This window comes from Falco punctatus (assembly GCF_963210335.1).
Source record: "Falco punctatus genome assembly, chromosome: 5".
NCBI lineage: Eukaryota > Metazoa > Chordata > Aves > Falconiformes > Falconidae > Falco > Falco punctatus.
Window position 1 is genome coordinate 91,783,181 of NC_137584.1, and position 11,940 is coordinate 91,795,120.

Below are 11,940 nucleotides of genomic sequence, written 5' to 3' on the forward strand. Positions count from 1 at the left end.
CCATGCATCTCGATTCCTGCACAGCCGTAGCACAGTCTCCAGCTTCTTTTGGCTGTCTGTGGGCATCAGCCCCAGGCAGTATTTCTATCTATCTGATTCAAAACAGCCCTTGATGTGTTGCACTACAGCACAACGGTTCCCCACTGCTCCCAGCGCAGGCGGCGGTCCCCGGCAGTGTGCAGTTCCAGGCAGTGGTGGGAAGGAGTTTGAGAAATGCTCCAGGACCAGATGCCACCAGACGGTGGGGTCCTCCAGCATCCACCTCGAGCCATCTCAAGGCCCCAGGATGGCTGTCTGCGCTCACTGATGATCCAACCATGAGTCCCCCCGTGGAGCCTCTTCACGTGCCCTCTTCCTTCAGGCTTCCTGCAGAGGAGCCGTCTCTGTCCCTCCTGACCCCCCCCTGGGGGCTTCCCATGGGGGCCATGTCTCCTCTCTCACTGGACGGAACAGCAATGCCTGTTAGCTTGGGCTTGCTGTCTGTATCTCAGGGCGAAGATTAACCACTCTGAATGATGTCTGGGGTTTGAGCCCCTGCAAGCAAAGGGCCGTGCGAGCTTCCCTGCAACAGAGGCAAACCTCAGCCTGTGGAGCCCTTCCTGCGCATCGCCCAGGCACTGCCACGGCCACTACCCGCAGGCACTGTTGTCATTGTGCTGCTGTCCTTCACTCGTGAATTTTTGGAAGATTAGATAATTCTGCCGCATTTCTACCGTTACCAAGCCCCACAGATGTTCCAGCTACACACACACATCCAACCCTGCCTCTAAACCTCCAGAGCAAACGAATTGCTTTACCTGGGGGTTCAAGGTCCACCTCAACTCCTTTATTTTGAAACGGAGCCTGTTCTTGGCACTCTGAATATTCTAAAACTTATCTACCTGCCTACAAAATTTTCCTGCCCGCCCTTAAAACGGGTAGAGTTTAAGTAAAGCAGGTTCCAATGGCCCAGGATACTTATACACACTTAGAGCTCCTCAACCTTTGCAGGACATGGAGAACTGCCACAGGGCTGTCTCCCTGCATGTCCTGACCTCTTCGTTGAGGCTGGATTTATTTCTCCTTTACTTCTAACTCAGGGGAGTCCCTTATGGATGATGGCAGGGCGAGACCTGCATGGAGTACCACCTTGTTTTCTTGAGGAAAATTGCCGTGGCAGTCCATGGCACTGCCATCACCATGTGCCCCTCTGCTCCAGCCCGCAGCCCCTGGCAGGCTCCTCATTTGCAGAAACGTGAGTTTCTGGCAGATGAGCTTCTTTGCAGAGAAAGGTGGAGAATTGCTGAGTCACTAAAACTGTTGCACTGCCCCAGGATAGGTTGGATCCTGGTGATGCAAATGCATCCTAGGCTGCTCTTGGACTTATTTGGGAGCATTAGTGACAGCTTTTGCAAACCAGCGGCTTTGTGCCTCCCAGGGATGTAGGAGGTGCACAACTGGATTTCTCCTTGCTCGGTGCAACGCTGAGATGGCTCCCTTGCCCCAGCTATAGCCCTGGGCATTGCCACCCTCTTGCCTTGCAATGACAGCTGTGATAAGATGCCCCTTGACCAAACTCCCCCTGTACAGACGAACCGCTGCCTGTTGTGCTTTCATTTGTTTGCCCCATGTTGCTTCCTTTGTCTTCCGAGTGCTTGAGAAAAACGTGCTCACGCAGTGAGCCATGCAGGAGACCTGCTGCTCTTGCCCTTAATCAGGAAATGTGTGCTACTCCTCGCAGCTCTAGAGAGCAAAAGATTGTGATAATACCTTTCACATTATAGTTGCTATGTTAGCAAGAAAAAAATGTTATTTATTTTTTACCTGACAACACTTGTCCAGCTTCTTTTTTCCGCAATGCATTAAGCATTAGGAGGCCCAGCTCTGCAAATAACCAGGCTTTCAAGACTACCTGTTGAGGGGACTGTTCAGCAATCCAGCAAGATGGTTTTATTCGTGGATGGAGGGGAGAGGTGGGTGAATTCTCCCAAGATTCCCAGCTCCTGCTGGAAGAAACACACACGTGCTGGTAAAAGCCACAAAAGGCTGAGTTTGGTACAGTGCAGCCCTCTGTATCCCGGGTCTCTGGGCCAAAGAGACACAGCATGAGCTTGTAAAATCAAACCCGTGACCTCCTGAAGACCGCTCGTCGGTGGCGGGCAGTGCACTCTCCCTAGGACATGCAGAGAGGTCTCAGGTTCGCCTGGTGCTCAGCCGGCGTTGGCAGCACCGCTCATCAAGCGAGAAGGGGACACGGAGGACATGGCGCACCACCCCCCCCCCACCCCACCAGACGAGCCCAGGGGATGTCCCCGGCGAGCAGCAGGCAGGCTGCCAGGGAGCAAAGCTGTTGCCAGGAAAGCTGACAAGGTCGCAAAGGCAGCAGGTTCGCGGTGGGACTCTCCGCATGGCAGGGGCAGCAGGCAGAGCGGCTCCAGCGCAGCACCCTGCAGGCAGAGCCCAAGGAGCTTGTTCATGTCAGCATCGGGCTTGATTTTGCTGGCTACGATATTCTGAAGAAGAAGGAAATGAGATGGGAATGAGTCAAAAAATGACGGTAGCGGCAATTTAGATCCATTACTAAATTTCCACTGTAATTAAGTGGTCCAGTTATCTCCATGCTTGAGTGACCACTCCAGCTCTTGAAAGCCATTTTCTCACACTTGAAACACAGGGAAAGCAACTTCCTTTTTCTACAGTAGAAAACAGGCTGTTGCTGTGGGCTTGGAGAGAGGACAGAACTGCTCTCTCTTGGTGGAGATGGCATCCAAAGCAGCAGCTTCCCTCGGCATCCCACGCAGCAGTGGAGGGATGCTCAGGCGGGGAGCCGGCATCTGCCTGTGCAGCCTGTCCCAGAGATGCTCCCCATGGAGTGAGACAGCCGAGGCCCCCTGTAACGGCAGGGCACAGGAGAGAAAGAGCTCAAAATGGCTCAGGCAGCCCCAAAAAGTGGGGGGAAGCACTAGCGGCGAGAGGCACCCTGCGAGGCGCAGCCGGCAGCGGGCGTCTGGTGCTGGGGCACTGGTAACCCACCCCGCAGGCACACCGTGTCCGGGAACAAGGCACGGTTGTCCTCTGGTATTCCTGGTGTGCTGGAGCACATCAACGGTGTGCTCAAAAACCGCTGCTTTCCTGCTCTCCTCTGACAGCAGCCACTGTGCCCCTGCTCAGCACCCCCGGGGCAGCTCCCCATCATGGGCAGGCAGCCCCAAGCATCGGCCAGCCCTGCTGCCCGCCACGCCACCATCACCCCCATGTCCCATGTCACCTCTCACCCTGTGCATCCTCCCTCTCGCAGCTGGGGCAGACAGACATCTTGTGCAAACCCCGACAGAGAGAGAGAGATCTCTGGCAGCGGCACGCCGCCTGACCCCCGGCTGGGCACGGGGCAGGCTGGCCCCAGCGGGGCAGAGCCAAATTTTTGCAAAGTGTGGCTGAAAGGAGAGTTTGCAGAGGAGCTGTCTTGCCTGGAGACAGAAACCGGAGCGTGGGCCCACATTGAAGCCCACCTTCCCTGTGCCGCCCGCGCTGTGAGCCAGCACTGCCCCGGCCACGCGAGGACCCTGCGCCCACGGGTCCCAGCCCAGGGTCCCCCATGCTCAGCAGCTGAAGCCTCCCGATCTCTCCGTCTCTCTCGTCATTCCTCATAAGTTCGATGGCACAATGCAGCTACTCTATTTGAAAAGCCATAATATTTGTTGGTACAACTCTTTTATTACCGTGAGTTTATATATATTTGTTGATAAAAGAGGTCATCTTGGGAGACACTTGTAGTCTACTGGGAAATAATTATCTGATGCTGTATATTCTGTACATGCTGTATAAACAAAGCGAAATATTTAAATCTAATTGTTTGGTGGACTCGGTGGCACGTGCTGGGGGGGAGTCTGGGACCGGGCAAGCCCCCTCCTTGGGCCACCACGGCTCGGTCTCGGGCTCCCCAGCAGAGTCACGGTCCCGCCAGGGTCCTGGCCAAAGCCCGGGGCAGGAGCTGGCCACGGCACAAGGGTGCAGCCCACCACCCCTGGGTGCTTTTCCCCAGGCGGTGCCTGCGTGTGCAGGCGGCCACACGCTCTCCTGCCGGGGGCGAGGCGCAGGACCAGGCACAGCTCCCTGTGTCCTGAGCTCGGCACAGCCAGCGCGTCACCCACCCGCTGCCCTCCTCTCCTGCCCAGGTGCCACCCAGCGTGACATCTCTAAGCCTTACGGTCAGAGAGAGACCATCCCCAGGGGGATGTCGGCAGTAACCGGCTCTGAGCATCCAGCCCCTCCAGCGCATTGCTGTGCCAGCCCGGCACAGCACCCGGCACCGCAGCCGTCCCCCCGGCGTCCCCTCCCGCAGCAGCGGGCTGTGACCTTCTGACCTGACACATGCTGTTAGAAAACCTGTTTCATATTTTCCGTGGTATCGATCTACAACTTTTGAAATCGTTGGAGACAGTCGTGGTAGCCTAAAAATTGTGCTAAGCTCATATATTTTTATATTTGTGGTGTTTTCCTATTAATAGAGAGTAGTGAAACAGTAACCCTATAGCTGAAAGTGAACTATTCAAAATAAATATACGACTGCAGAAAATATTTGTAAAAATAATTTATTTGAAATATTCTGCCAAAGATAGCTCTCTAAGGATCTGTAAAATGTCGTTTCTCTCTTTTTGCTCTGAATGTCATTGTGAAAGCACTTTCTCCCCACTATCTTTTGAAGATTTGCTTTTTTGTATCTTTAAGGGCAAGGAAATATGCCAATGATTTTTTTACCAGAGCAGTAAATAGCGCAGTACAGAGGCACAAGACAACTTTGTAAAGGTGACAGGCGGGATCCCTAACAGTCACTCTGGACAGCCGGTTTCTGCTGTAGCGGCTCTGGGGGCAGGTGGGCTGTGGAGCCAGTGCAGCTCTGGGGTGGGAAGGGCCGGCCGTGCGCAGCTCCCCTGCGGGGGGGGGGACCCCTCCCCCACCCACTTGCAGGCTGGGGGCTTTTGGACACCCTCGCGGGTAACTTCTGCCTCCTCGTTATCAGCCCTTGGCCAGGGACAAGCTGCCCGGCTAAGTCTGTTCAGAAATCACAACTTTTATTATTTTGTTTTAATAGGGAAAAATCTTATTTCAGCTTCTTCATCTCAATAGAACTTTTCAATGCTAGGAAAAGCCTTCCTTGCCTCTTGTGATCCCCAAGGCTGGTGGGCATCCTCAGCCACATCCATTAGGGTCCACCATATCAGAGAGATTTTGGGCTCGTTTTTTTTTCACTTCTGAGCAGATTCGCAGTTTCTTGAATTTCTTGGTCGTAAAGGTCCAGAGGAATTAACCGGTAATCAAGAAACAAGGGCCCCGTTCCAGCGAACGGGTTTCTGTGTGCAGTTCAGCTTTTGACTCTCTAAAGGTCCAGCAGTGTGCGAGTGCTTAGCTGGCCGCTCGCTCAGAAGCGGAGGTGTGAGGCCATTTCCACGGCGTGGGGTGCCAGGAGCACAGCCGGCCGGCGCGGGTGTCAGCACCTGCACGGCAGAGCATGCGGCACAGCCCGCAGCCCTGGGCACCGCGCGCCGAGGAGGGGCTGTTTGTGCAACGAGCTCTCTGAATCCGGGGTCACGCAGCTGCTGCATCACAGGGAAACGCGAGCAAGCCGGGGAAGACAATTGTGAGAAGAATTTGGTTTCTGATCACTGTGCATTTTGTTAATTAGTGAATTCAAATAGTTTTATTTTTACCAAAAACAGATAATCTTTATTCCAGTAAAGACAACTGTGGACTTGAGATATATATATATAGGTATATATATATATAAAAAATCTGAATGGTTTATATCATGTCGCTCTAACTACATAAAATGGAAACATGTTGCGAGTTGTGTCATTCCAATGTACAAAATAAATTACTTTTCCCTGCATGCTGCCTGGGTATGTTGTGATTTGAATTAAGAGTTATATTTGAACTGCCTTATTCAAGAGGTTGTATGTTACCTAACTGGGGAATGACCTGGCACTGTTCATCACATTACATGTGTACTTGATGCTGTGTTATGTTAAATTCAGACGAGTTGTCTGTCATCTATGTATTTTGTGGGAGACCTTTTATCTTGTTAAACTGTGATATGTAAACCTCTCATTGCCTGAAATAGTCAGAGTTGTATAAATCAGTGTCTTCAGCTGTTTTCCTAATTTTATCACAACTCCTAACACAAAATATAGATGTTTGTAAATTCTTCATTCATTTCGTCTATTTTTATGTATGAGGCTTTTTTAATCCGGCAAACAAGTAAGATAAGGCAGCTTCCCCTGAATTTTTCAATCAAGGCTCAGTTATATTTCTGTCCCTCGGCAAGACACAACAACCAATTTTCAGCAGCTACAACTGGAATTAGGGACGTATGTTTATTGCTATTATCTTTTCTGGCTCAGGCGGCCCATTATCACCGCAGAACACAATGATTAATGACAAGCCGCACATGATGCTTCTGCAGTGACCACCCTCTGGGGACCAGGTGCTTTACGGTGGCACCCTCCGGCCCCACACCCCTGCCGTGCCACAGGCTGGGTGGGAGGGGAGAGGGTCCATGTCCCTGCCGCCGGGCAGCCCGCAGGGGAGAGGGCAGAGATGGTGCTTACTAACCCTGGCTCTGAGGTGCTTTTGCTCCTCACACGAGGCGCCCCAAGCCCACACTGCCTGCCCTCCTGCATGACCTCAACCGTAAACCTGCACCGTGTCCATTCATTACCCTCATGCTGCAGCATGTCTCCAAAGACCAACGTCTCACCCTGATGCTGTGTGATGCAAACCCCCCACGACGGCTGCTCCTGCTGCAGCTGCCAGCGCTGCGCCTGGGGGGTTTCTAGCTTTGGTTTCCAGCCACAGAACCACCCAGCTGGCTAACTGCAAGCACTCCCATCTAGACACCGGCGTACCACGCACAGGGCAGATCCTTCAAGGACGTGCCATGCTGCTGGAGGAAGCAGCACGAGGTAGGCATGAATCTGTGTCGGTGGCCGCGCAAGAGCAAGAGATGACCCAATGCCCCCCACAGTGGGGCTCAGCAACTCTGCCGTGTCACCCCTCTGTCCCCCTCCAGGCACAACTGCTGGGTCTCCTGGCTGCAGCTCTGTGCAGCCAAGAAACGGGTCTGTTTGGGGAACAGACCCCCAGAAGCTCATCTCCGGCTCTGAGCTGACTGTGGTGTTTCTGGGCATTGTCCCTTCATGCCTAAAATGCCAAGTACAACAGTCGTTGGGAGCATTAAAACCCTGTGCCAGAGCCAGCCACGGTCCCGGTTCAGCCGTACACGTGCCACACCACCTAGGCACAAGCACCGTAATTGTTTCAGGCGTGCAAAACCCCACTGTGGGGTCTCGACAGCAGTGTAAAAGCCCACTGTCCACTCCCCGCTCCCAGTTTTTGGCCATCACTATAACTGTGCTGTGTGAAACGCCGGTGGTGTTTGTTTGGTTTTTTTTTTTTTGTCTAGTAACCATAGAAACACATGGTCAGGGAAGTACATTCCCGGAGCAGGACAAGCTGTGATCCTGGGTTATTGAATTCCTTTCCAGGGCTTCGAGTGCTAAAAAAATTTCGTGTCCCATCCAGAAACACACCTCACCTTCTTTTTCTTTTCCTCCCTTTAGTTTTGGCAAGGTTCAGGTTTGAAGGATGCTGCTGGCCGAAGGGAGATGCGCTGGAGAGGGCTGGGCACGGGGAGGAGGTTCTCCAAGAGGCAGAAGACCAACAAGGGGAATGGTGAAACCAGTTTAGCTACAGACACCCCCTTTGTCTTACTAAAGTGCAGGGTAAAAATGCCGATTTTTACTCGGGGGCTGTCGGCGGGACCCCAGGAGTGTTTGTGGTGATGCCCCTGTTCCCCCTCTTGCTGCTGCTGCTGGCAGTGAGGGGCTCAGCCCTGGCTGGCGGGGCAGGGAGAGGCCCCACGCTGCTGGCTCCGAGCGCCCCTCGCCCGGCGGGTGCCCCCCAAGCCCCATCGCTCCCTCCTCAGCCGGGCAGGGGAGCAAACACGGCGACAGGCTGGTGGGTCCGGGGGGGGCGGGGGAGGCGCTCAGCGATCACCGGCACGGGCACAGCGGGCTCGCCACGGGGAAATCAGTTTAATTTATTAATATTATTATCAGCTTGATTTATTCCCATCGGAGTCAGAGGAGGGGGATGGGAACGGAACGTGGGAACCTGAAGCCGGCCCAGAGGGCGGCCCGCCTCGGACTGGGAGGCCAAAAAAAGCCAAAACCGGGAAATTTCGAGACAGGGGGGATGAGGAGGAGGGAGGGGATGACCTGGGCTTGGCCCGCCCCGGGGCGGGGTTGGCGCTTGCCTCTGCCCACCACCGCGGGGGTCTGCAGCCCCGGGGCCCCCCGGGCTCCGCCAGCCGGAGTGGGCAGAGCCCCGCCCCGCCCCGGGCGCAGCAGCACCAGCCGCAGCGGCGCCGGAAGGCGGCACAGCTCCGCGCGGGCCCGCGCGCCCAGTGGCCCCGCCCCCGGGCCCTATTGGCCACGGCGCGGCGGCGTTTCCCGCGCTACCGCATTTCCCGCGCTGCGGCGGTCCCCGCGCGGGCGGCATGGCGGGGGAGCGGGCTGTGGGGCTGGTGCGGGAGCTGCACCGCGCCACCGGCGGGCACCTGCCGCCCTTCCGGGTGAGCGGGGGGGCGCGGGCCGGGCCGGGGCCACGACCCTGACCCCGACCCCCACCCTGACCTCGGCCGCGCGGTGTTGCAGACGGAGGGGCTGCGGCAGGCGCTGGAGGAGATGCGGGCGCTGTACGAGCGGAACCAGGCGGACGTGTGAGTGCGGGGGTCGCGCTCCCGCGGGGCACGGGCGGGGCCGCCTCTCTGCAGCGCGGCCCCTCCTCATCCTCCCGCAGGTCCGAGGCGAAGGCGGGGCGGGCCGACTTGATCTTCCTCATCCGTTTTCGGCACTGCTGCCTGCTCCGGAACCAGCGCTGCGTGCTGGCCTACCTGTGAGTGCGGCGGGGCTGCTCGGACCCCGGCCCGCAGCGTCGGGTCCCCGGGGCGGGGCCGAGCTGCCCCTCGGCGGGGCCGGCTCGCTGCGCTCCGTGCCGGTGCCAACCGGCGCAGAGGCGGCCCCGCGCCCCCCGCTCCGTAGAAGCTGTAACTTCTGCGTGGGCCAAAACTCGCCGCCCGCAAGGGGAGGCGGCGGGGGGAGGGGGCAGCGGCCGCCCCGGCCTCAGTGGCGCCGCCCCCGCGTCTCTCCCCCCAGGTACGACCGGCTGCTGCGGGTGCGGGCGCTGCGCTGGGAGTGCGGCAGCGTCCTGCCCAACGCCGTCCAGCTCCATCTGTCGGCTGAGGAAGTGAGTCGGGGTCGCTTCGACCCTTCCCCTCCTCCCACGGGCTCCTCCTGAAGGATTATTACTTTGTAGAGTCAAAATAGGGTGGGCTTCCCTCCCCCTGCGGTAAATGTAGCACTTGATGTGCCTTTCTGTAAATACTGGTTTGTTTATTGATTGCCTGCGGGTGCAATTCCAAAGGGATACTAGTGCAGGTGATGCGTGGCACTTCCAAGGATCAGCTGGCCTTCAGCAGGCCTGACCTGCAGCCAGCACAACTGGGTCTTCCCCTGCTGCTCTCCAGTGGCGTCTGTAGCCCAGCACACAGAGCTGCGGTCCTGATTCCTACCCTGAATCCCTGTTGCTCTGCCCCTGGGGCACAGCTTGCCTTCATCTTGGGCTGGCATGAAGGCACTTGGGAACAGTGGTGTAACAGCACAAGTAAACTAGATGTCACTCATCGGGGACCTGTCTTTCAGCATTAGCTGTTTGGCTTTGCCTGAGGCATTGTGTTGATGTCCGCAGATGGAGTGGTTCAATCTGTACAAAAAGTCTCTGGCTACCTACATGAGGTCAGTAGGAGGAGAGGAAGGGCTGGACCTTACACAGGACATTAAACCTCCTAAAAGCCTGTACATTGAAGTAAGTGCAAGGTAGGGAGTTCTTGTCTGTGAACAAATGTTTTGTCCAACCATCTTTTTTTATTTTTTTAAAAAAGAGCTTCACCTCCATCTCAAGTCAGGAGGTCACTGAGCAAATCTTCAAGAGCACCAAAGCTTCCACAAGCTTCTATGTTTTACTCTCTTCTCTCTGCCTGCCAGCGTTTTACTGCCTCTTCTACTGAGGGCTCGGTGTGGTGAAAGGTGGCATTCTAGTCTGCAGAGAACTGATGGGGTCTGAACCCCACTGAGAAGGTTTTGCAGTGTTTTGCAGAAACTTAACCAATTCTCAGATCAACTAGAAACCTTGTTCCCATGTTAAGTGCTGCCAACTAGTCGTCTTTGTTGTTATTTTAAAATTGACTGTGATAGATGTAACTATAAATTGTTTTACACAATTGATACAATGGAGCACATGCGAGAAATTGGGAGTCAGCTGCAGTGCTCTGTTCTAACGTTCTTTTTGAAAGAACATGCAGTGATGATCAACCTGCTCCTTGAGCGTTTCTTTGCTAAGATTGGCACTTTTCTGGTATGTGTGTGGGGAGGTTCTCCTGTAAATGCAGCTGCTATTCCCCAGGCCCTGCCTCTTGTGCTGCTCTTTATGTAGTAGCTCTGTGGAGGGCTGGGCTGGGCTGGGCTGCTTGCTGGGGCTTCTTGCTCCAGGCAGAGGCAAAAAGAGAGCAAGTGGAGCCCACAGATTGTGGGATCAGTCCCGTTCTGCATTCCCAGGTCTGCTGTAATATTGAGGCTCCAGGAGGCAGGCAGGAATGTGTCCATACTTAACAGTTCTGGAGCACGTGTTTCAAGTCAGCAGTGATGGCCACTGTTTTCTGTGGGAGATCTGATGATCTGAGAGCTGTGTTTCCGCTTTGCAGGTGCGGTGTTTAAGAGACTATGGAGAGTTTGAGATTGACGATGGTACCACCGTCCTGTTGAAAAAGAATAGCCAGGTATCTGTGACAAAAGTGTGGTCCGTTCCCTTCCTTCCTTTTCACTCCCATGATATCCCCCTGCTTATCCCACCTTCACAGCGTGTCACAGTTCCTGCACACGTGGCTCCTTGCACACGCTGCAGGCTGTGTGGCCCAGGGCTGTGGGTCAGCTCTGCCTGATTGATGCAGCGGGCATACAGCACAACAGAGCTGGCTGCATGCAGCAACAAATTCAATCTGCCTGGGTCTCAAGGCAAGTTTTGTGTGTGTTTATGTGCAGCACTTCTTACCCCGGTGGAAATGCGAGCAGTTAATCAGACAAGGAGTCCTCGAGCACATTCTGTCATAAGTGTGCAGGACAGGAGGGACAGCCTTTGCTCGGTGGCCTGCCTGCAACAGGGACTGAACTCTGGTGTACGTAGGACTTTAGACACCTCAGGATTTCTGCAGTAGGCACCCTGCCACTCCTCTTTAACAGCTTAGGTTTTGTCAGTGTGCTGTCTGGAGCAGTTCTTTGTTCCCGCTGTGCATGTGGGAGTAAGACACCAACTGGCTGGGCTCCAGAAGCCAGGAGAGCTCCATGATTGCAGAATAAAGAACTGCTTCACCCTTCACTTCAGTGTTTTTTCAAGAGTTAACGTTGTGTTTGTTAAATGCTCTGACCTGGTGCTCTGGCCCAATCCATCTGACCCTGCAGAGTGATGCTCAGCTGGTTATTTACATGTCTCCGTGGAGCTGCTCCTCCCAGTGTCAGATGAGGCTGTGTGACCTGCTGTCTGGGATTAGACATGAAGCCTTGTCTCCCATCAGAGGCCTATAAATGTTGTTTCTTAAGGTGCTGAGTGAATGAGCATTGCAGTCTGGGTCATGGGCCTGGCCAGGGTCTCTGACGGCACGCTTGGGTTGTGTTCCTGTCCCTCGGTGAAGTCGTTCCCCAGAGCACTGGTTTGGCGGGGCCTGGGGACTGGCTGTAGTAGGGGTGGGGAGGGGAGCTAAGGGTTTTAAGGATTGCCGTCAGCACAAAACCAGAACAAGGCTGAAGAGATGCTCTCCCTGTCTGGCTCTGAGTAGTGGCTGAGAGAGAGCGC

General features: G+C 55.2%; 1 protein-coding gene across 2 annotated transcripts; it reads left to right on the forward strand.

Moving 5' to 3' along the window:
- Positions 1 to 8,419: 8,419 nt before the first annotated feature.
- On the forward strand, positions 8,420 to 11,466 carry GINS1 (GINS complex subunit 1). 2 transcript variants are annotated; one of them, XM_080388374.1, is made up of 7 exons: positions 8,443 to 8,608; positions 8,691 to 8,755; positions 8,836 to 8,931; positions 9,192 to 9,282; positions 9,784 to 9,900; positions 10,796 to 10,870; positions 11,133 to 11,466. In XM_080388374.1, the coding sequence occupies exons 1-7, from the start codon at positions 8,534 to 8,536 to the stop codon at positions 11,199 to 11,201; spliced, it is 588 nt and encodes a 195-aa protein (XP_080244500.1). In that variant the 5' UTR covers positions 8,443 to 8,533; the 3' UTR covers positions 11,202 to 11,466. The 2 variants fall into 2 exon arrangements, with proteins under 2 accessions (XP_080244501.1, XP_080244500.1); XM_080388375.1 differs by lacking the exon at positions 9,784 to 9,900 and having other exon boundaries at positions 8,420 to 8,608.
- The last annotated feature ends 474 nt before the right edge of the window (positions 11,467 to 11,940 follow it).

Bases quoted from the DNA above. Each gene is read 5' to 3' on its own strand.
- GINS1 (XM_080388374.1), top strand. From the start codon at position 8,534: ATGGCGGGGGAGCGGGCTGTGGGGCTGGTGCGGGAGCTGCACCGCGCC. The intron at 8,609-8,690 runs GTGAGCGGGGGG...GCGGTGTTGCAG, and splicing joins GGCACCTGCCGCCCTTCCGG to ACGGAGGGGCTGCGGCAGGC. The intron at 9,901-10,795 runs GTAAGTGCAAGG...TCCGCTTTGCAG, and splicing joins CTAAAAGCCTGTACATTGAA to GTGCGGTGTTTAAGAGACTA.